General features: G+C 36.5%; 1 protein-coding gene across 1 annotated transcript; it reads right to left on the bottom strand.

The window, feature by feature from the left end:
* Positions 1-361: 361 nt before the first annotated feature.
* SLC38A11 (solute carrier family 38 member 11) lies at positions 362-25,513 on the bottom strand. Its single transcript, XM_052792546.1, has 12 exons — positions 25,434-25,513; positions 22,920-23,037; positions 22,425-22,499; positions 20,035-20,169; positions 18,258-18,323; positions 16,480-16,586; positions 15,853-15,932; positions 7,567-7,637; positions 6,449-6,610; positions 4,589-4,701; positions 3,773-3,904; positions 362-920 (listed from the first exon to the last, which is right to left on the bottom strand). Exons 1-12 carry the CDS (start codon positions 25,476-25,478, stop codon positions 675-677), a joined length of 1,350 nt encoding a protein of 449 aa, XP_052648506.1. The 5' UTR covers positions 25,479-25,513; the 3' UTR covers positions 362-674.
* Between the last annotated feature and the right edge of the window lie 270 nt (positions 25,514-25,783).

Genomic DNA, 25,783 nt, shown 5'->3' with positions numbered 1-25,783 from the left:
TGTGTGGATTTATTCATGCAATATCTTTTAATTAGAAGACAACAAATTGTAACAGTTACAGTTGAATTGTATCAGTTACAGTTCAGTCAGAATACAAAATTGCCCTTGACTCAAGAGTCAGTACAAGGGATGCTTTCAGCACTAAAGGACAGTTATTGCAAAATCAAAGACAGAATTAATAGGGGTCTTTCAATTTAACAGCAGTAGTTTAATACACAGAGAGAAACCCAGACATACTTTTTTTTCAGGCCTTCAAAAAAACCCCATAATATAGTGTACTAATAAATATACATTAAAAGATTATAAAATTAATAAAAACTAAATGACAGCAATAAAACATGGGAGATGTTTACATTCCTAAACATTTCATTTATAGCTTTTAAACAACACTGCAGACTAAGTTAAAAAAAATGCAGCCTTTTTTGATAGGTTTGCAAGTTGTTAAAGTAATGTCTACTGAAAGGCACCTCTGAGAATTTCTGTTTCAACAGCTAAAACTTAAGTCTTATCTGGAAAAGGATGGCAGCATAAAACCAAGTGTGTAAATACAGTTATACAGTTTAAAATTCTTAGTGCCTATCAAAATGAAAGCTCTTTGTTCCACTTTCCTTTAAACTGGCATGTATGGCTTGCTGCGAGAGATACTTGATCTAGTCTGGAGATTGATGTGCTACCTATGGTGGAAGCGTACTGTTGTGAAAAGAAACATTACTAGGGAAGCAGTAGAACATTTCTTTTCCATGGCTACATTCCTGGGGATGCAAGATAGTCAAAACAAACCCAACTGTCATCACTAGCACACCGACAGCAAGAATCAGGCAGGATATGAGGTTATCTGAATGGTTCCATCGTTCTTTGGACAGCCTTAGATAACACGCTGTTGGGATGATAAAAACAAGTGGGGTAGCACTCAGAACTCCCTGTGTGTGGGAAACAACAATAGAAAAAACCCTCATAAGCATGTACATGTAGATGTGAAAATGAAAAACCTAAATTTTAAAATGGTTGTGATTAGGTTGATGCAACAGTAAAGCCAGAGAATAGAGGCCTTTTTCCAGTGTTACTATATGGTAAACTTTCTTTTCAAAGTCACAAATAACTTACAAAAATATCTGTAAAAATATTTGAAAAAGTTCAGATTTATTTAAATGCTTTTGCTTTGTTGATACAGAATATTTTATGTTGCAAGTGCTATTAAATCTGATTACCAGAAGTTTCTCAGTTATAGAAGTACAGTAAAAGTCCAAACATAATAGTTCTGCAATACTGTAACTGACTTAAAATATTTAAGATTGTTCCATGTAGGAGTCTAGATATAATACTGCCTAAAAAAAAAAAAAAAAAGTGGAAACATCATGTAGCAGTTCAAAGAATTCTGATCAATTTCTACATTTATGACCTGATTTAGGTTGACTTCACTGTGAAAGCAAAGCTCCCTTTGAGAGAGTAGAACCTCCTCTCTTATTAAAAATTCAGCTCCTCTTTAAATGCTCTCTTAGATAGGGACAGATAAAAAGCACCTTCTTAAATGCTTTTTATAGTAAAGCCACAGCAGATTAACATGACCTACATGCCAAAAGAAAGCATTTTTATGCAGAAAATGTTGAACATTTACTTTGTCACATACTTAACAAACACTATGTTTCAACTTAATTATGGTGAGGTAGTAATCCAGCCTGCTGAATATCTTTGCATCATTGTTTGTACAAACTTTTGTATATTTTTACGGTAGAACCTGTTAACAATGAACAGTACAGACATCAAAAATAGGCACATGCACAAAGTATCTTCTTCATAAAAACTGAGACTCTTAAGTATGTGAAACAACACAAACCAGCAACCCAGTAAAAGAATAGCACAGCAAAATCTGTGGACCCTGCCCTTGACACCTGTATGACTGAATGCTTTCCTTGGGGAATTACCCCAGGGCAAACACAATGGCTTGTGTTTTGTTTTAAAACCAGAAAGCAGGAAAAAAGTAAGCAGAGTCAGAGAAACAGCAGCAAATGCTCTCTGTGGTGAAGAGCCAAAAAGCAGCTCTTCTGCTGGACAGAAAGCCTTCTGAGAAGACAGATCATCTTACTTTCACGTATAGAGACTGCCTATTCATATTTCTCTACTGGTGGATATCAAGACTGTTGAAGTTCAACAAGGCCAAGTGCAAGGTCTTGCACATGGGTCGGGGCAATCCCAAGCACAAATACAGGCTGGGTGGAGAATGGATGGAGAGCAGCCCTGAGGAGAAGGACTTGGGGGTGTTGGTTGACAAGAAGCTCAACATGATCCAGCAATATGTGCTCGCAGCCCAGAAAGCCAACCGTATCCTGGGCTGCATCAAAAGAAGCGTGACCAGCAGGTAGAGGAAGGTGATTCTCCCACTCTACTCCACTCTTGTGAGACCCCACCTGGAGTACTGCGTTCAGCTCTGGGGCCCCCAACATAAGAAGGAAAAGGACCTGTTGGAGTGAGTCCAGAGGGGAGCCACGAAGATGATCAGAGGGCAGAGATCAGAGAGGACCTCTCCTATGAAGACAGGGTGAGAGAGTTGGGATTGTTCAGCGTGGAGAAGAGAAGGCTCTGGGGAGACCTTATAGCAACCTTCCAGTACTTAAAGGGGGCCTACAAGAAAGCTAGAGAGGGACTTTTTACAAGGGCATGTAGTGATAGGACAAGGGGTAATGGCTTTAAACTGAAAGAGGGTAGATTTAGACTAGATGTAAGGAAGTTCTTCACTGTGTGGGTGGTGAGGCACTGGAACAGGTTGCCCAGAGAGGCTGTGGATTCCCCGTCCCTGGAAGTGTTCAAGGCCAGGTTGGATGGGGCTTTGAGCAATCTGGTCTAGTGGAAGGTGTCCCTGCCCATGGCAGGGGGGTTGGAACTAGATGATCTTTAAGGTCCCTTCCAACCAAAACCATTCTATGATTTTATGATAAATGAAGATTGTATTTTTTTTTTTTTTTTAATATTCCCTTTGATTAAATGTACATTCTGTGCCAAACCAGACTGACTTAATCTGGTAAATCTACTTTGCTAACTAGTAGTCTAGGACTCAAGTAGACTACATGGAAGTTCCAGCTAACCAAAAAAGTTACATAAACTTGTCTTAAAACTGGTTCAAGGCAGTAAGTGCCTTGTGTGGCCTGCTTGGTAAGCTCCATCTCTGCTATGAGGTGATACCAGACACAGGAATGTTTACTGGCAAAGCAGTTTCCTCCTAAAAATCATACACTCAGGTTATGAAATTACTCAGTTTTGCTCCTTGCTAAGTCCAAAGCAGGGAAAAATTCCAGTTACTATCTCTGTGGTCTCACTACTACTGGTTCTTTCTTTCTTCCTCCCCACCCCCCTTTGTTTTTTGCCTTTGGCACAAGGCAGTCTTTAGGATCTGCCCCAGTGTTTGGTAATTTGCCAACTTCATCAGAAGCAGGGATTAGAGAAAGAAATGCTAGATTCAGTCCTGCAATACAGTTAGGATGAGTATTTTGGTGATTTCCACTGCAGTTTAAATACATTAGGTAAGTCATAGCCACTTGCCATATCTCCAGAACTGTTCTAAAAGCCCTCCCCAACCATATGAACTTTACACCCTGAACTTCCTTTCTCTTTAATTATCTGATTTTGAAGCAGTGAATAATTCCTTTTTTTCCTGCTAACATTTCTACTGATTACTATGTCAAATTACATAAGATTTTCAGTAGAGCTGTGGATTTTGCGGAGTTCTGTTTTATAAAAAAGCGATCTATTAAATAAAAGAGTATACAGGTTCACTTACATTCAGCTCTAAAACTATTCCAAGGCAATCATACACTAATGATACACCAGTCGCCACAGCAATGATAACTACTGTCACAACAATATGGAAAACTGTTGAGAGGTTCCCATGGAAAAACACATTGGCAATCACCTGAAACAGAACCACAATTTTAAACCTTGATTTTGCTCTTTATGTTAACAGCTTATTCAAAATCTTCTAACCTTAGGAAACTAAAAGAATGGGTGAGAATATACTGACTGAACTTTACCTATCTTGCTTCAAGAAAACATCTTCATCCGCTTCCAAAAATAAATCATAACAAGCATTACTAAAATTGCAAAACACTTGTAAGACTGACTTAGTTACACCTGCAGGATTTAGGGTATACTTACTTTCTTCTCATTTGCCCACTATAGAGTAAAAACCACTCACAATTATTTATTGAACAGATGGATTTTCTAGATGGAGATACTTTCACAGAGCACAACTAGTAAGCATGATAAATATGCTATTTTTGCCTATTCTCAATATAACACCACCACCGGCATTTATGCCAAACTTGGAATTTTAAGAAGTCCTGATATTATTAAGTAATTATTGGATATTTTATTAAGTAAATATTGGATAATATTATAATAAATGTAATACAACATTATATTGTCAGAATATAAGCAGTACAACTAGTACCTCATACTCATTCCATGTAGCAGGATAGGATATGCTGATTTTTATTACAGATTAAGCATTGAATTCAGCTACAATATGTATTAATAATGTGAGAATATTATTAATATATATCAACATTGTTAAAGGGAGAATGTAATAAATTCTTACCTCTCTGGTCACAAAACATTCAAGGGGGAAGGTCAGAATTACAGTAACTCCATAACAAAACCTTCCAAATGTAGCAAGGTTGTCATCTCTACAGTAGTTTTCAAATATATCTCCTGAGGCATAGCAAAACATCAATTAGTTTGAACTTCACGTCATTTGCCTATTTGCAAATTGAAGTGTAAGTTACTGGAGTTACTGGAGTAATTGAGACTTTCTGATCCCCTCTTCTGACACATGTCAAGAAACTGTAGTTACAGTGACAAATTACATTCAGGAGGAACTTCCACCTTATCCTGCTAGTAGCAGTGTTTTTATTTCAAGTAGCATTTACTTTTCAAAAATATTTTAACATACACACATCAGAGTTTTTAATCTGTTATATTCCCCTTAGCACAGATTTTGTACAAGATGCTGGTACTTGTTTAAATAAATATGTGACAGATTCAGAAGGAAAGTTGGTATGTAAAAGATACATTTCCTTTAAAAATGTAATGCCTAGAACAACAATTACACAAGGAAGACCAGGGAGTTACCTCTGAAGAACTGCATTTCCCTGATAGTATTTAGTCACAGCTGGTAAACTGCAGGATTTTAAATATTCTGACCCTGAAAGCCCATTATAAACATATGGATTATTGCCTAGCAAATCCTACATCTAACAACAAAAGCATTGCTAGAGAATCAAATCACCATCTTGCTTAGTGTTTACCACAAAGAATCTGGAATAATGATCTCTGAGGCACAAGAGACACTGCAAGACAGTGATCAGCTGATCTATCAGGTCTTTTCTACCCATTTACTATACCATCTTATGATTAACGACTTTTAGGATCACAATGGCACTGAAGAAGCAACAAGGTGTACCTTCAGAGAAAACAGCCAAAAGATTTTGACAAGGGAGACAAAAGGTAAGACAGAACCCGCTTACAGTAGAGTCATATGCTGAGGGATACCTGCAGTCAGAGCTTTCTATACTCGAAATATCTCAGCCAGTTTGCACTTAGTCTAGCTACAGTTGCATCTAGGACAGTAAATTATTCTGCATAAACAGCACTGGAAGCAGGAAAAAAGGACAGATCAACCAGTAACCCCCATCCTACAATTCCTCTGTTCTCAACTACATGCTGCTGCTCATCAGGAAAGGAAAAAGCTTGGAAGCTGCCTTCTACAGTTTGGAACAGCACTATTAAATAACAGAAAATCTGCTTGCTTATGAAATGTGTATTTTTCCCAGAAGCAGCTAATGCATTGAACAAATTTGCCTTGTTCTTCTGAAAGCACCTTTTCTACTTCAGCAAAATGATGTTAAATATTATGATGTAACATTGATTATATAAATTTATACTTATACACATATTCATATACCCACAGAGGTGACAGTAGGATTAGTTACAGCAGAACAGCTGTTGTAAAGATAGGAAATATCTCTAAGTCAGAGCTAGGACGCTATATTAGCATAGACAGGAAAAGATACAGGAGAATGTATAGAAATATATGCCAGGCACCCTGTAGAAAAATCAAGGCAATTTTTGTTCTTACTGCTCTCCGATAGTGGACCATGTGGCTAAGTTATAGGTGTTTAGTCCTCAGAAGTATTTTGATTATGGAAGTATTCAAAGGGGACTTTCACCTGTGAGGCTTACGCTTGGGAATCTGATGCCTGTTAGCACCTAGCTGACATCTTTGTATCCTGTTTTGGTTTTTGGGTAACTACAAAGACTGTCCTAACGATTTCTGTCCAAACATAGTGATTGTAAAAATGCCAAAATCATACTAAGATATTAACAGCAAAAGTCAGACAGAAAGGTGGAAATGTAAGGATTACAGCAAGCACCAAAATTGAGGGATCAAGCAGTTTACCTTCTGTGTATCCTGTAAAAGTCATATATCCACACGCAGCGAACACTACACTGATAACAACGGCAAGTGAGACAGACACATGCGTGACTCGAGACCAGTTCTTTAACGTGGGTTCTTCCAGAGACCCATATATTAAAAAGCTGTTATGGTTGCAGATGAATGCTGAAACAGACATGACAGTTAAAGCAAATGTATGAATTCATGCATATAAAATAAGTTTACGGAGTGTATATTCCAAGGTAGGAGAGACACAGCACAGTTTGAAGCCACTCATATTAAATACAAACATTAATCCTGCAATGAGTGGCAAAGATAAATGGCTTGAACTTTCACTTACTTATTTGATTTGATGAAGGTTTATATTCATCCTGAGATTATTCCAATTACATTATCCTAAAATGTCATGCTGTTTCCCACCCTCCACACCTCCATTCCACCTCTATTTCCTCTTCCTACTTTTCTTTTGCTTAAGAACTCAATAGCAATTCTGAGATTTTTTTTTTTTTTTTAAATTCACAGAGCCATTTCCTGCTTTCAGACTTCCTATGACATCCATTTTAGGCAGCAGCAAGCATTGGGAGGCCTCAGATTATCGCAGCGTTAACAAGAAGTAATATACCAGACCCTGCAGGCAGGAACAGATTTTAGAATGAGGGTAATGGAGGAGAGTTGAGACTCACCTGAATGATTCATTGTGAGAAATGGGAAGCAACAGGCCCTCTCTAGCAAATGTATGCATTGCAGGCTAAGATTTTTCTGTTAGAGGTTATCTAAGAGAACACAGAATGATCACAGCCTCCTCAGTTTATCAGTTAGACTAACCCTATTGGTGCAGGTGTTTTAAGATGACCCAGGCAGTTGAGCTGGATTCACATGCCACACCACTGTCTCTGCTACAGTGGCAATAGCCTCTAAAGCCAGATGGGCAATGGATGGGATAATGTCTTAAACCATAACAATTAAATTCATATAGATGACTCAGTCAATTTAATTTTCTTTTCCTAAATCAGCTTAACATGAATATAAAAAAAAATAACAATTAAAAAAATGCAATTTCTAGATCCAAAATATTAAATAATTTCTTACAGTTGATCTGAATATTGAAAAAAATTACTTACCAAATGACATCACCCCAACGGCTTGTACCGCATTTGATTTTGCAAATATCCATGCATTTTCTGATTTGGGACTAAAACAGACATTTGTTTTAATAGATTATCCTCTTTTCAACTATGAGCTATTAAAAATAACTTAGAACTGCTAGTCAGATCTCCAGAACTCTCTGAAGTAGGCCACAGTGTTCATCAACAATAAGTTGAAATTAGGGAGATACCCTTCTCACGTCCCTTGTTTTAACTGAAATATTTCTGTAATCAGTTTTTACAGCTAAAAATGTCAGCCTGTTTCAGTGACCAGTTTTGTAAATAAACTCTTCAAGTCATCATATACCAAGAAACACCAACAGGCAAGATAAAAGCTTTTACTGATTCTAAGTAAGGTTATCTCAACCCAAAATCTCTTCTGACTATTTAGAGACAAATTCTTCCTTTGAATTTGAACATGTAATCCATGCAGTCTAGAAATGCTTTTTTCCTAGGCTACAAATCAGGTGAGGCAGTTTGCCTTTCTTTACACCTGTTCTAACTATTCCTCATAGTAAAGGGATTCTGCTAGTTCCCAAAGGATTGATAAATTAAAGCGTAAGAGAGTATATAGAGACTTTTATAATCAGGCAAGAATGTAATATCCCCCACATCTGCTCCTCTAAGATATGCCCACAATTTTGAACCTTTGGTGATTGTAATTTTTAAAGGAGGACTACAGAAAACCATCAGGGAACTTTGTTAAAATCCATTTGATGCATGAACTTCCTCTCTGAATAAAGAGCCAAAATGAAGGAAAGGGGAAGGACATGAAACATCCTTTCCGGAACTACACTTTGCTAAAAATAATAAATGAAATTCACAAGCCAGTTGAATATTATATTTGTAATACTGAAGCACAGACAAAGGAACAGTATAAAGAAGCTTGCTCTTAAAAAGTTGGCTGCTGCCACATTTGATTGTTCTGTTTTTATTTAGAGGGAAAACTGCTGCCACCTGAGGCCTTAGCTGCTATTTTCCTACTGCCCTAGAAAGCAGTACGGCACTCTGACATCACACACTGACATCAGTTCTGTGAAGGTAACAATGGCAGCTTTTTCTCTCCCTCTGTCTGGTGATAACTAGCTGGTTTTGACAGCCGTAATGGCACACGCTATGCTAGGTTTCATTGCTTTCAAATGTTTAAACTCTATCCCCACCCCCTAAAAAGAAAAAGAAGACAAAAAATATGTAGCTGTTTCCCCTTTCAGGACTCATATCTTACTATTTCTTGAGAGCTCAAATAGTCAATCCTACCTTTTCCATATTAAAAAAACAGTTTTACAGTATCTAATGCACATTTAGTTCAGACTCAGAGCACCTTTTCAGCTCTTAAGCTGTGGCTGCTAAGCTTAACTTTGAAGTGAACAGAACCTGAGCATCAAAGTCAAGTTCATTTTTGTCCTGAGATGCAGTATATTGACTTGACTACTGTAACATACTGCTTCTAGACTTATGCAGCTGAGTATGGCCCTCCTAAAACATTCTCAGACTCAGCATGTAGATGTAAGAAATACTATGGATGAAATATAGATATCTGGCATTTCTCTTGTGAAACAGGAGTTCCGACCTGCTATAGCTGCTGTAGTTCCTTATATAGAGTAGTCTCCCATAACCTGATGCCACTGATTTCAAACCACTAGAGATGTCTGTGGACAATTCATATTCATAATTTTGAATGTATTATTTTTCAAGAAAACTTCACATCTGATTGGGAAAAAAAAAATCAATAAAATTTCAAAATAAAAATAGAATACAGAAAGCTAACATTACAACTGTTCCATTCTGTAACCACTAGAGGTCAGCTTTGATATCAAACATGCAGAATGAATTTTTTTTTTTTTGTATTATTCTTTGACAACAGAGTTTGTGGAAGTCTCCTCACCTCCTTTTCTATTAATAATTAACATTTAGATTATCTATAAACCAAAATATTTTTACAATGCACATAAATAAAAAATGCTTTTGTCTGAAACACATTTAATTTCTGTGAAAACGGTACATCTTGTGCAACAGTATAGCTATACTATAAGCTCCTACAGACAGGAATTTAAAAAATGGAATGTAGAAAGCATGTGAATTTCAGTTGAAACATTTTGAAGAAAGTGGCCAAACAATCAATTTAAAAAAAAAAAATAAAAATCACAGGAGCTAGTTTTCCCCCTGCACAGTGTTTGCTTATGCACTAGCAATATGCAACAGATCAAAATATAGCTTTGCTTTATGGATGAATAACAAATCACATTAGGAGTATTATTTGGGGGGGAAAAAATCCGGAAGAACAAAACCCTGCTTACTTAGCAGCCTAAGAAGATAAATTCCTTCCATTCTAGTTGTGGAACTGAGGAAGAATTTCAGATTCATGATTTGAACACTACCAGCAGATTGCAATGTCATACAATGCACGCTGGTACAGATGACATGTGCAACAGTATGCGACCGTTTCTTACAGTAAGTCAAATACTGCTGCATGTATTTTGAAAAACATTTTCATACCGTGGGAATAGATGGATCTCACACAGATGTGGTATGTAAACTAACTGAAAGCAACACAGTAAGAAATTTCATTTCTGACTGTTTAGAACTAAGAGTCAACAGCTCTAGAGTTCTCACTGTATCAACAACAAATCACCCTCAAGTCCAGTCTGCATAAGGACATACAGACTTATGCAAAGCTCCTGGAAAAGGGTGCAGGTGACACGAAAGTGTCTATATAAAATAAGACTTCAGACTGGGAAAGAGAAAACTGTGTCAGGAAACAGTAGCTGTTAGTTATGGAGGAGCCATACAGTGAACAACCACTTAAAATGACTTAGAAGACAAAGGGTACCCAATGAAAATATCAAGTGTCAAGGTAAACATACATACATTCATATAAATATATGTCTGTGTAGGCAGATGCATACACAGGCTGATAGAGTCTGTCACAAGAATACCAGGTAACACTATACCTGTTCTGCTTTTTCAATCCTGCTGCTACTGTTCAAGATGGATTTTTTTTTTTTTTTTTTTTTTTGAGAAGGACCTTTGTTCTAACCAGTTTGACCTACATTCTTGTTAGGAATTGTTAGGGGAAGATTTTAACTGCTGCTCATACAAGAATAGCAGTAGCTGCAAATATCCATGAATGACAAAACCAGCTAGCTTACTGCTCCTCACTCAGTGTATAAAAACACAGGCTACGCCTGCATGAACACAAAGTTTTTTTCATGCTGGAGAAGTAGTTAGATAAAACACAATGAAAGTTAACAGAAGAAATACGTTTGTGATACTAAATGTACTTGTTGAGAGCTGTACTGTCTATCACACATAGCAGAAGTCGTAACACAAAGTAAAAGCTGAGAGGTAATATAACTGTGATCCTTGGAAGAAAAATAATAAAAGATTGAAAAAAAAGATGTTCCAAGGGAGATCCCAGATGGGAAAAAAATCTCAGTTGAAATTCAGACAACAGCAAGACAGACTGACAATAAGAACTGTCCTTAGGAAGGTAGTGAAGCCTAGCAAAGAAGAAAGCCTAGAGGTTAAGAAAATAAGACTCTACTCAGTCTTCAGTATACTTAAGGGAAAGTATAGCACAATAAACGTGCTAGTGAGTTTAAAAAAGTTTTGAAAATATTCGTGTTTACCTACATAAGAACAGGGGAAAATGAAAAGAACAAATGAGCCAGGCAAAGGTTAAGACCTCCTAATGGGGTAAAAGGTATTTCACATCCAGATCATGAGTAAGAGTTGGGCAAATTTGTTTGGTGCTCTAAAACAGCATATCTTCTACTTCTTGTAAAACATTTACAGTATAATATTGCCCATCTTAAGATCCATGTTATGCAAAAAATCTTTTCTGTCATTTATGTAGAAATGCTGCCAAATATAATACAGCAACAGAGTGCATCAGAAGCAAAATATCTTTAAGGAAGGCAAGAGAAACATACATCCCTGATCTGAACCCAGCTCACAGGTATGAAACACTGATTGAAGAAAAAAAAAAAAGTTAATTTCTAGAGAGGAAGCAAAGTCATATGTTTGACGGGGTGCTACAAGTTTGAATGAGCAAAAGAGTTCCATTGTTTTGGATTGAAGATCAGTGACAAATCTCCAAGTTTAGGTGCAAACCAGCAGTTATCAAAATAATCCAAGAACACATGGCAGATTAATTCAGGTTTAATTCAATGATTTAGACATTTAGGAAATTAATTGTAAAATTTCAATTCAATTCTACTCTAAGGTAAAATACCTTTTTAGTTTTTGTTTAATCTTTAGAAGTTTAGAGACACTGAAAAAGTTTATAGATGCTGAATATAATTTAAATCAATATAATGGAAAGAAAATGAGTAATGCTCACATCAGCTTTGAATTTTATATTAATCAGTCATCTTGGTTGTTAAAAAACACAGACGAGGCAAAACTGTGTCAGCCCCACTTAATTACAGCTGCTTTAACTCCTCTTTCTTCCTAAATGAACTACTTAAGAGTTCTGTAAATATACAGTAGCTTAGTTTTATTTTTTAATTTCATCACACATTAAATTTTATCTTGCTTACTATTGGATTACTTATATGAAAGAAAGAATCAACTTCCTACTTTCAAGTTATTTTCCTGAACACTTGGTGTTTTGTCCCTGTGATCAGCTGCCAGCTGAGTAATTCTCACATCCTATTTATGTGTAGCAGATAATCTTGAAGTTTTTCCGAGAGATATATGTATTATGCAGACACTGACATCATGACATTCTTTCCAAAAGAACACCAAATTAAAATGATCCATCTTCATAAGCTATATAAAATATTGCTTTTTACAGCAATGGATGTTATTTTCAGCTTTGAAGCATGAAGTTATTCTATGCAGTATTTACATGCTGCATATTTACAGTTTGAGACAATTCTAACCCATTGTTTTTGATCACAGTAGAACACCCAGCTATTAGCAGGTGGAAATAAAGTAAAGAATGGATTATCAAAATTATCTTAAACTTGAGATTAAACTCTGGGTCCAGAATTTTAAAAAAACTGGATTTTATCTGCAGGTTTATGACGTCCTTCAGTCAACAATAATCATATGGATGATATTAATCAAAAGCAAAACTGGGAAAAAAAGTACCCGAGTTTCATATTTGTCATAAGAGGAAATAAATTAAACCAAGTAATCCCTCATCATAAATACATTATTTTTTTTCCTGAGAACTAACAAGAAAATAACATCCCTACAATGTCCCTGAACAACCAGCCCCACTCCCAAAGCAACTAAAAAAAAAAAAAAAAAAAAAAGCAATACTCCAAAGACTTATAATTGCTGTTTTTCAACCTACAGTTTCAAGCATATCAAATCATTAAAAACAGTAATAAAGTTGTCTAACACATTGCAGAAGGTTTCTAGGAAAGATAATATTTTCTGTTGTCCAAATAATAGATACAATTTTCAGCTGGAACATGGATTGAATTTAAGCAGAAAGACAGTTTTATCATCCCTGGATAATCTTATTGTACCTCTCAAAGGGAAGCAATCTTCACTTTGAAAAATATAAAGGTAAGTGAGAGAGTAATTATCAAAGTGGGAAGATAACCAAACAGGATTCCAGTGGAACCTGACCTGAGTGCAGCACTTCTGAATGTACTGAGCAGTAACTTGAATGATGGAACAAAAAGTAAGAAGCATCCTTAACAGAAAGCATGAAATGTGCAGTTAACACAAGCATGCTAGAGAACAGGGTGAAAAAAGAAAATCGTAAATATGTCAGTAAATGGAGAAATCATCTGATAAAGCAGTATTCAATTCTGTAATGACAAATTCTACAGTTATTCAGAGGGAAAAAAAAGGCTTCACGAGAACAGAGGAGCAGGGGATAAGAAAACCCCAAACTTCATGAAAACAGAGTAAAAGAAAGGAAAAATTGCCAGCTCACATTTCTGCAGAGAAAGGCCTGGTGCTTCTATTAGACTGCAAATTCAAGGCACGTCCACAACGTCATGCTACTTTCCAAAGACGCAAACATCAAACTAGGTTACATAAACAGGAGCGTGGCAATCCCCAAAAGATGGAGTTGAAAGGGACCTCAAGACACTTTGCATGTAAGATACATCAATCTTTCTTCTCTGCTCCTCAATGGGAATGCCACAGGCAGTTGGGGCACCACCATCTCACTTTAATTTGCAGAGAACTTAAGGCAGCCATTGAGAATGATCAATAGCACAGGAAATAACAAGCAAGAGAAACACTGAAGGAACTGTTTGTTTAGTCTATAGAAAGGATCACCAAAGGGGAACAAGCTACAGCTCTTTACAGGTGTTTTTTAAGCATTTGAAAAAGAATGAACAGTTTGCTGTCCATGTCCACTGTGGTTAGGCCAAAAAGCAACCAACATGAAATGCAGTAAGAGACATACGATACACATTTAGGAAGAATTCATAAGAAAAGGCTAGTTAAGAACTGGAATGGGAAATCATGGAATTGCCAAGAACAAACTAGACAATCACCTGTCATCAATGACAGGCATACAATCAGTTCTGAAGTGTAACAATGGTAGGGATTAAATATTGTCTCTTGGCCCTATCAAGCCTTTATTTAGGATTGTACAAATTCTTTTCCTGTATGACAGATCTAAGCACTGTTTCATAATAATGATTTTTTTACATCTCTTTGAAAACACCAACTTCTATTGTATTTTAATAAGGGTTTACAGTAAATGCGTTATTTGTTTCACTTGTTATAACACCATGATGAGACCCATATTAAAATGTATTAGTGTTCTTTATTCTCATTGTATAAAAAGAGATGGCATACCATTATACCATTAACAAAATATTAGAAGAGGATTTTAATAATTAAAGTATATGTCTATTTCTAACTGTAAAATACAAATAGTAAAAATATTAAAAATAGACATTGATAGAATGTTTGTGAGGCAAAAAAAATCTGATTAACAGTTTATCAGCTTGCTAGATGCATTTTGAAAACAATAGTGTAAAGGCAAAAACGGAACTTTCTAAAGAATTAAAAAGCAAAACTTCAAGAATCACTCAAAACCCAACATTACTTATTGTAAGAAAAAATAAAACCATGCCTTCCATATTTTTCAGTGCATCACAACCATTGAGAAGAAATGTCACCCTAGTAACAAGGTTATCAGTAACCATTAGATAGATTATATATATGTATATATAATATATATTTAACCATTATATATAACCATTCTTTCTTTTTTGACAGGGGATTTTGAGATTACCCTTTCAAACACCCCTTTAACACAGCATGAAAAGCATGCTGCTTCAGCAAGATGGTGGGGGGGAAGTCCCACACTGTTCTGAGTCCATCATTTTATGGATCATAGACAATATCATCTGGTACAACCTTAGAAACTGCTATTCTAGCCATCTTCCTAGCATGAAACATGAATATCCTGCAACTAACCCAAGTACCATAGCAGTAAGACAAATTAACAATTATGCGTAACACTGCTGAAAATCATGATGAAAAAATCCATTTCTTAAAGCAACATTAGAAATATTATATAAAACTATTCCAATAAATAAATAAGCATTCAGCACCCACCACATTAATATATCTTCACATTTAAAGGATAAGGAAAAAGGCAGACCTTCTAGGCCATAAGTAAAGATAATAGATTCATAACACTTCATTGCAATATAATTATAAAAATATTGCCACATGTGTACTAAATTGTCTAGAACACTCCAATGTCCAATGTTAAATACTACTTTCACAGTATGAGTGCTGGAAAACAGTTTTGCATACTTATATTGTTGTTTTCTCAATTGACGGAATAAAGTTTTTATTATTGTGTTCTCTTTTTTCTTTTCATTATTTGTATTCAGCTTTTATTATGAAATCATTATATTAACAGAAAAAGAAATATTCCTAAGATACTATCTATTTTAAGATTTTCAATATCAGCCATCTGACAATAATGGACAAAATTAAAGATTTCTCAAATGACAAACAACCTCACATACCCATTCAGGAGCCACCTGCTATTAGCCATACCACCTGCAATTTCCAATTAACCTGTAGGTTTTTTGAGACTTTTTCTAAATTTGCTTACGTGCAATAGAAGAAAAAAAAAAAAAAAAGAGATAAAGTATGTTTTAGCAGTTGATTTTGTATTACTGCTAATACAGGTTTATTTTTTCAATTATCTGTCTCTCCCAAAACAGCCATGTTCCAAAACTATGCACCTATATGTAATAGTGAAATAACAGATAACGTATAATCAAAAATTCACTTTGTACCAAGTGGAAGAATACTCACACTTCTGGACTGAATGTTACTGTTCTCACCATTACAATAATCAAGATGACAATGGTTAAAATCAGAGAAACAAGCGATACCTGTAAAGGTAAAAACATGACTTCAGTCAGTAAGCTGCTGAAAGGTTGTCCTCTTATTAAGCAGCATAATGTATAATGTACTTTTTTTTCTAAGAATAATTAACAACCAAGTTCTAAATATCACATCAAATATTTATAATTAGAAAGCTTGTCCTATATCATCATCTTTTAATTTGTTATTCTTTTTGAATAACTAGCCAATTGCAACTCTTTGTCTAATTTTAAGTGATATTCCCATTTAAACATTTCTAATCAACAGTGCTCAGCATTTCAACATCAGGCCTGTATCACCCAGTGTTTACAAGATTTAAGTTCTACTAGCAGTAGATGGAAAAACTCCAGCAATTCATATGGAGACCAAAGTTTTGCTTAAACTATTCCAAGTTTTCTGATCTTTCTTAGGACAGAAGACAGTCTGAACTTTTAAAATATTTAACATGCTCTAGCCAGATGTAACTGAGTTCAAATACATTAAGTTATGACTGACACTTATTTTCTAATGGCATACAGAAAAGTAAACCAAAAATCAACTGCTATTATGATTTACCTTTCCCAGTTTTGCTATGTCTCGATATAAAGATATAGGCAAGGTAAAGACGATGGTGGTAAGAAGAATTATGAAGTGACGGTCAGTAAGCACATTATCTGGTCCAACTAAAGCAAAAAAGAAAATAATTTATTTCTCTAAGAGACTGACATGAGGAACAGATTAGTTATATTTGAAAGGCTAGGAGTTACAAACTCCAATGTTGATCAGGCTTTTATCTCCTTTACTCAAGCTAAGTAACACTGAAATAAAGACTAGGCATTAACTAACCTTGAGGAAGCCAGACACAGCATGTGCATAATCACAAGAATTCTGCAAATTCAAACCAAATGCGTAACATATGGGATATATTATACCAAACTTTGGAAGCCTGGCATTTCTACATATAGATTAGTATTTCTTTCATCATGCCTGGGTCAAGTAAACCATTCTGTTACTTCTTTCTGCCATTTACTCAAGGATTTTTTGACACTGTGTGTTGACATCAATTACTGTGCTGTTGAAGATAAGCAAATTCTTAAAGAATGACCCTAAATAAGTTAATTTTGAGGTTTCTTTTGAGCACCTCCTTTCTTGCTGTCAGCTGGCTTCCACTTGCAAAATACAGATAATCATGTGAAGGCAACAATAATGTTATAATACTCCCCGCAATCAGTGGGATTTATTTGTACAACTGGTAGTTTTTTTCAAGCCAATGACAACTTAAAATAAAACATATCTCAGTTTCAGTCAGGCTACCATGAATCATGGGCTTGAATGAAAGCTTGCTGAATGATTATGGCTGGAAAGTGACTGGCAATTGACATGGAAAGTCTGTGTTCAGTTCCCTCTGTTCTTTGGGAGATTATAATGCTTTCCCACCTCTTTCCAGGCAGGCATTCTCCCAGCCAGTGAAAAGATGTGCCATGCTGGGGGTTCCTCCTATTACAGAAGTCATATTGTATATAAATTATTAGATATTCATGATCACTATCAACCTGATCAGGTATTCACAGAACAACAGAGTGTGACAGTTAAAACTGCATCCACACCTTGCAGGCTTCACCTGCTAAAAATCATAGTTCTCTTGTGGAAATCAAACAGTTCATACAAATACTAACTTCCACTTCATTGCAGACATGTTCTTTTTAGTTTAATTTCCCACTGAAGAATGTTTTAACTTTGTGCTAAAGTAGATGGCAAACATGCACACAAATTGCTCCACTGATTCTGCTGTGAAAACTTACAGCAGAGGAAGGGTAACAAGTGCATGAATTAAAAAGCTCCAAGTGCCACATCTGGTTTTGCAGTGAGTATCTAAGAGAACTGGAAGCTACATATGGAGTCCATGACCAACTATTACAGATATACTTAAGTAAGGATTAAATCCATTATATTATTTGCAAGTAATCGAGAATTATTCACTAGATGAAGGGCAGTTTCAGTATTCAAATGATTATTATAGGAAATATCTAAAAAAGATGACAGATATGATGACCTTGTAAATATACCACTGTGGAAAATTCCTTCTATTTGCTTAGTATTTCATTGAAGCATGTGGTCTCTTCACTGACACTGAGTCCAATGATAACCAAGGACTAGGATTCATAGGTTTTATTTGAGAAAGACTTTTTAAAAAAAACTCACCAAAACACACTCATACAAATATGCTTCAAGTTCTTAACTTGAACTACATTTAAGAGTAATTTAAAAGCAAAGTAACAGGTAATCCCTAAACACTTATGCTATACTCCTATGCAATACATTTTCCCTGTTCTGAATTTTTCAATGCATCTTACCTCCAGGAATTCTCTGAAAAACTTTAGTTAAAGTGTCTCCTGTTATTATGTTGTAACTGATCATAGCTTAAAGAAAATAAAATTTTTTGTTAGTACAAGTCAAATATGAAATATTTGATAAACATTTAATACACATATTTTGTAGACTTCAGGATTATATGCCACTACCCCTCTTGTATGAATTCTGGCTAGCACCAACAACTTCTCAAGTTTTAGGTTTAAAACAAAATTTAAAAAACTTCTTTAACACTCTCCTTTATTTCCTATCCTTTTTTTTTTTTTTTTTTTTTTAAACAGGTACAACCTCAGCAAGAATCCAGTCCGGTAAGCAAGGCCATCGTGCTGACTTGCCATATAAACTTACTTCAGAAGATGAAAAATATGCTGTTTAAAATTGTTTGTTTCTAACAGCAATTCCTTGCCAGTTTATTTTCAAATTCTTGTTTCTATTTAGTAAAGCTCCCGTGTTAGCCTAACAATCAGTCCTGCAATCAAATGCACAGGACTTCCTAGCTCATGTAAAAAGTTAGCAAAAGCTTTAAACCAGAAGAACGGAGGAGAAAATAGATGAAGATATCAGATATTGACTTCCATTCCTTCCTCTCGTTAATAAGAACTGTGGCCTTAACATTCACATTTCATTCTTATCTTACTCTACACTAGAAGCATGTATATGTGTGCATGTGTGTGCATACATACACACAAAATATATTTATATACTCATGTGGTCTTCACCATTTAGACAGCATACATACAAGTATTGACCTTAACTAATGCATAAATATTCACTGTTGTGAAATTGTAAGTCATTAACACAACTTATAGAAATAAATTTAAGCACATACATATGCATAACTGGTTCCAGGGTAAGGACTGACATCTTTACAATTCTTTTCCATATTCTTTATGAAGTAGTAATTATACTCTTTAAGTCAACATGTGTAACATTGTTGCCTGCAGTAACAGTAACTTGACTCCCTTAAAAATTTTGGCTATCTGTAATAAATTCAGATTGATTATTCCCAAAGTAGGAATTTTGATCTGGGACTCTGCGGTCAGAGTCCAGACTCTTGATATCTCAAGTCACCACCTCTTGCAGCCCCATGTGTGAAAATACCAAGCTTATTTAAGATTTGATTTAATTATGTTACTACTGTAGGGGACAGATTCAGAATATCACTTCATTTTAAACTTCTGGTCTAATTAGTTCCTGCCCAGATTATACCTGTTTGTTCTTTTACTATTTCTTCTTCAAAGGGGTCTTGACTGCCCAGTTTCCTAGTAGCTCATTGGGTATGAGCCTGAATTAAAGCTTTTGAAGAACAATAACTGCACATAATATTCAAGGAAGATCTGCTCAGTGCCTTCTCCAATGACAGTAATACTACATCTTTGGAAAAATATTAATTCAATGTAGTTCTAAAGTCATATTTTCCTTTTGCTTCATGCACATCAACTTTGTGCTCTGTTACTCATTCTAGAACAGAACCTCTTCTTTGCTATTTCTCATAGCTACTTTTGTCATTAAGTGTGTGATCATGAATTTCTCTGCTATTACATTTAAGTTCATTTCTATTGTTCTGGTCCTCCAATTCATTGAATTCTTCCTCAGTAGTTCTTCAGAAGACACCAAGTCATTTTTTTTTTTTTATAGGGAAGAGGCATATACAGTATATTCTTTACAGAGTTCTTAATATTTAACCAGTGAAAGAATGAGGAAATGTGAAAAACCTTGTTATTTATAAAACTTAAACATTTATATTTTATGTGATCTTACCAATAAATGGATATAAAAATTGAAGAGTTGAAAGAATTAGATAACCTACAAGACCATATGTTTTTCTGACCAGCTCTTGATAGGTGTTGGTACCGGAGAGGTTTCCTCCTTTGATCAGTAATATAATGGAATAATCTGTTAAAATATAGAATTACTGTTAAAGACAGTATGAGCCAACTTGTGGTTGGTTACTGCTCATCTTTTTTACTCCTTAAAAAAAAAGTCTGTAAAAAGGAAAACAGTGGCACTGGGAAGAGCAGGGATGAGAAATCTTGCACAGGATCTCAATCCACCAAACCCAGGAGTTACAGGCTCATATTGGAAGGAAATTCCAGCTTTCCCTCTTAGGGACAGCAGAAACAGACTCATTTTCATTGGTTTTCAGTATGGTCAAAGAGAATGAGAACTGTTATGAGCACCAAAAAAGGAAAATTCAATTAATAATGCAGAGGCCTCCTGAATGGATGAAGCCTTTGATTATATCCTGAAAGGGGGTAAAATGCGAGTACTGCCTGTGTCATGGCGCTAGAACTCTCAATCACTTTACTCAGCTATTTATCTAAGTTTGTGAAAGATAAAGCCTGGTTAGTATTTTGTGTCTTCTCCATTGTTTATGATAAAAATATTATAAACATTATTATTGGATACTTTTAAAATAAAACACGCACAAAGTGATTTATCCGGAAAACCATGAAGCAATGTGCCTTGAGACAGAGCTGATGTCAAAGTGGAATTACTCCTAGATTGAACCTCAACTTTTTATGAAGCACAGTTCGAAATATTGCTGTTATGTCAAACTATGCTTTAGTATTCATTTGAGCACCATGGGATTTTCCAGTCCAGATTAGTTACAGCACAGAATTTATTACCTTAGTGCAGATGTCTTGACAAAGAGTAGCTAGACCTCGTCTATTCCTCATCTGGCTTTCACTTAGCTTGTAATCTATGCTGCGATAGGAACAGTTCCTTTCTGTGAACAGTATTGGTGTTTATTATCTTCTGGGAATTACTAAAATTACAAAATTTTCGGTGTCTTTACAAAGGAGATCTCTACCATTTGTTAATGTGAAAGCCAATCCAGAGATTCCCACGAGCATATGCAATTCTTACACAATATATACTCACTTACACTATAATTGGGAGCAGACAAAAACAGAAATACAGAATTGTTCATTATCAATTATGTTGCATACTGAGCTGATCTTGTACAAGAAATATTAAGTCTTTTTAGCACGGGATTTTAGACTCACAAAACTTGAAAAAGATTTATTGTTAAATGACCTAAAATTGTATATGTCTGTCAATCTAGAACTACACCCAGCATAATTAAAAAACATCCCCCCAAATGAAACACTTTTCAGCATACTTTTCAAACAGCTATTTGCCAATTATTCAGTAAAAACTATGGAAAATAAATGCTAATGTTATATACTTAGCCTGTACTTTAAATGCTACAAGTCAAAAAGTTGTAACTATAGTTATAATTTGCTTGTGCAAGATATATTGAGCCACATCTTTAACATAATAAAATGCTGAGTTTAATTCACAAGTTCTGGGCCTATGGCTATAAAGTCTTCAGAATACTTAGAAATGCAAAGGACAAATCAGGAAAGTAACTGAAATTTCTGAGCTATGTTTATGATACGATTTCATTAATGTATTTTGCCATCAGCCACAGAGAAAATTTCCCATTCATATTGAACATATTCCTTATGTTATATTGCCCTCTAGTCAAACATCAATCATTTATGCAGACCCTTAAATGATACTATAAGCAATGAAAAGCATCAACTGCTGCTCAGCATATGGGTAACATAATTTGTGCCATTCATGCCGTTTTAAGACTTGAATCTACAGAGTCCTCACAAAAATTCCCCTCTGATGGCAATGGATTTACTTATGTTTAAGTTTATTTACCATGTGATTTCAAAACTTGTCCCTTTTTGAAGGTAAAGCAATTTTTTCTGATGAATCATAATTAAATAAAATATTCAAAATCATAGTACAACCAAAAGTTTTCATTCTGTGGTATGTTTAAAAGAAGTGATATACAACCCACTCAAGGATCAGTCACTTAATTAGGGTAAAAACAGTGGACTACAACAGGTGATTATGAGGCACAAATAAGAGCTATTCTTCCAAATGTCACCTTGACCTAGTCTAAGAAACTAGGCTTTACAAAAATAAATTGCACACAAAAAGCAGCTTTATATGTTGTACGGTATAACTCTCTACTTTTACTAATCTGCTCAAGGGATTAGTGATGTAAGGAAAAAATTTGTCATTTTTATTGTCATAGATATACTTGTTTAAGGTAACATTAAGCTCAAGATCAGCCAAACATTGCAAGACTAATTTTGACTTTACAACAGAAACTTCTTTTAGAGTACCGGTGATATAGGCAACCCCAAATAAAAGCAGTACTCCTAGTGGAAAACCAGCTTCCTTCATTGAATATGGCAATCCTGTAAATAAAAAAAGGAGAGATTATAGCAGAAACTTTCCAAATACTCATTTGTGATGACCAAAATAAAGAAATACTCAGATTAATAAAAATGCTATCGCCCAAATTGGACCAGCATGCTTAATAACCTCAGAAAGATCATTTTTAGTGGACAAAGTGTTGCCTAGGTATGAAGTTCAGTCAGCACCTGCCCAACCAGTTCTCTCTGATCATTATGGCAAAGAGGCGGTAGGGTATTTACCACTGTGAGATGTGATCTCAGCTGACACCTCTGCATTTTTGCATAGTAAGCAAATAAAAATAGGGAAAAATCTTTAGGAACAGCAGCAGAAAGTAAGACGACAGTATTATTCTCCAAACTGGATAGTCATGCACGTATAAACAAGGCTGAACACAGGGTAGTGAAGAAAAGTATACTTACCTATAATGCCTGATCCTATTATAGAGTTGATAATGTTAAATCCAGCTGATGCCAGATCACTGTTTCCTCCTTTGTTCTTGGGCTTATTAACAAGGGCTGTTTGGTCATCTGTTTCTACCTATTTCAGGAAGACAATGATAACATTATACATGAGAAAAATAGATGAGCACAAAGATTTTACACATAGTCTAGTCAAGATCAAAAAAAATTGTCATAGACTCAGATTTGTAGAGGTATTTTGATAACTAAATCCTATTTTTTTCAGTGAGAAATCAAAGCAGCATTAGGCATCTAATTCCTGTATAAGTCTGACCCATAATCTTCTGTAATTAATTCTTCTCTGAAAAAAAAAAATAAGTGGAAGGACAGAAACGTATATAAACTCAGAGGTAGGCTGTTAAACAAAGAGCTTTTTAGTCATGTTCCAAAGGCAGAAATGTGAATCAAGTATTTTTGAAAACATTTTGGCTAATACAACTGGTCAGTAAAAATAGGCCCTCGAATCAGGGGAATGAAATCAATTTCAAGAGTTGCTAGTAAAGTATGCCAACATCTGAAGATGCTCTATTTCAAGATTTTATCCAGCATTTTAAATATTTGTGTGTCATCCAGTGGTTTAGTTCATTACAAGTAGATAACAACACTATAACATTGTCTAGTGCCAGGAAGTTTATATGGGAAGGTCTGGTACAAACCAAACTTCAAAGCACAATTTGTAGCCAGTAGCTTCAAAAATTAAAGTTCTTATCTTCAAAAAGCATTTCCTTATAAGCATGCATAAAATGGTCCTCAGATCATCACTCTGCTGTCAGAGAACATTTTAGAATCATTCATTAGAAGGCCAGTATTTTAAATGAAGTCATGTCATTCAAAAGAGGAACATGCATTTAATGAAGAAAATGCCCACCTGTGTTCTACAAAAGCAAAACATTGTGTAGTTACCATGAAAATAAAACTACCATTTCATGGATGCAGGAGCCTATTTAACATACATAGCAGGTAGTACAAACTCAGATGCTTGTCACCAATTCTCCTGGAAAAAAAATTAAATGATATAACTAAGTAATCTGTAGATAGTGGTAGAAGCTGCCACGCACAAGAGTGCTTCCAGAAGGGCTACATATTTAAGTGGAACCTTTTAATCTTTAAGCAGTACTAACATAAGAAGAGTGATACTGGCTCAGATCAAAGGCCAGTATTAGCCTGGTATCCCATTTCTGAAAGAGGCCATGGAAGGCACCTAAGGAAGAGTATAAGAACATGAAAAATAGCTAGTTAGCAAATAACTTTCCTGTCCCAGCTTTCCTCAGTTTGCATGTCCCGGACTTACCAAAGCAGATATCTTTTTGGTGCACCACATCCCTTAATAGATTGCTCCTTGAATTTGCCCCTTTTTTGAAGCCATGTATATTTTTTAGCATCTGCAATGTCATATGGCACCTTAATTACGCATCATGTGAAGAGACAGGTACTTTTCTTTGTTCTGAATCTACCATTAAACATTTCCACTTGGCATCCCAAAAATTGTTTTATCATCAACCACTATTCCTGCTTATCTTCTCCCTATGACATACAGTTTTATAGGTAACATTCTCCCTCAGCTGTTTCTCATCTAGACTTACAGGTGCTACATTTTATTTCACCACTGATTTGAGCAGTAGAAGCATCACTGTCATTCCCTCCTGAAATTTTAATGCTCTCTGCTACTTACAGCACAGTACACGTGAAATTGCACTGAACTAGAACAGTCCAGTTCCCTCTTTTCAGTTGTTACAAGAAAATGAACATAATTTGACACATTCGACTTGGCAGAAAGGACAAGGGCAACAGAAATTGTGACACAGGTGAAATGGCTCCTGTGTGAAGACTAGCACCCTTGAAGGTGCACTGGGACTGCAGACAGGGAGGGAATGCCTGTTGGGACGCATGCTAGTGAGCTATGCAACGTGGAAAGCTGCAGAAGAGGTAAACGGGATGCGTTTGCCTCTTGTAGGGTCCTCTCCCAGGGTCTGGCTGCAGGCCATGAGACAGCCAGGGCCACTCACTATCACATTGACAGCAGCGGGCCCACCATGAGATAGGGTGCTCAAGTTCTGGTCCTCAAGAAACACTGTGCCAAGCAGCCACAGCTCCCCTACCTCACAAGAGTAAGGCCCCTCAGGTTGCATTTTTTTCCCTGCGTGGTATCTATGAGCCTTTCTTCCTCACACGAATTAGGGGGAAACAAAACAGAGATGAAAAAGCCATAGCTGCTGTCAGCTCGTCAGCACAGCCGGGGAGCCGGGCTGAAGCACCGACCGCCCGGGAGGCTTCCCGCAGCTGCTCGCCATAAAGCCCGCCAAAACCTGCCACAGAGCCCCTCAAACGTTCACACACTCCTATCCGCTCCCAACGTCCCGCGGCGACGGGCCGAGGAAAGTAAAGCGAAGTCAGGTGAGTGCCAGCGGGCTTGCTGAGCCGCAGAGAGCCTCCCACCTCACCCCTCCCTGCCGCCGCTCATCTCAGCCCCGGTACCTGGTGAGCGGCGGCCGGCGGCGGCTCCGGCCCGCCGCGGTCCATCGCCGGCTGCCGCAGGGGAGGCGCGGCGCTTCCCTCACGGCGCTGCCGAGCTGCTGCGGGCCGCCGCTGCTGCCTGATCCCCGCGGGCCCTGGGAGAGGCAGGGGAGGGAGCGGAGAGGCGCGGCGGGCAGGCTGTCTCGCTCTTCCCGGGCGGGCGAGGAGCGGTGGCAGGCAGGCGGCGGCGCGGGCTCCTCTCAGGTGGGCTCGGAAGGGTCCCGCGGCACCTCCACGGGTTTTGGAAAGGCGTGAGCTTATGGGCCGGACTCGCCCGCGCCCCGCTTGGCACCGTGTCTGCACAGAGACCT

This window comes from Harpia harpyja, chromosome 7 (assembly GCF_026419915.1).
Source record: "Harpia harpyja isolate bHarHar1 chromosome 7, bHarHar1 primary haplotype, whole genome shotgun sequence".
NCBI lineage: Eukaryota > Metazoa > Chordata > Aves > Accipitriformes > Accipitridae > Harpia > Harpia harpyja.
The sequence above is the reverse complement of the archived record's forward strand: the minus strand, read 5'-3'. Positions and strand labels throughout refer to the sequence as shown.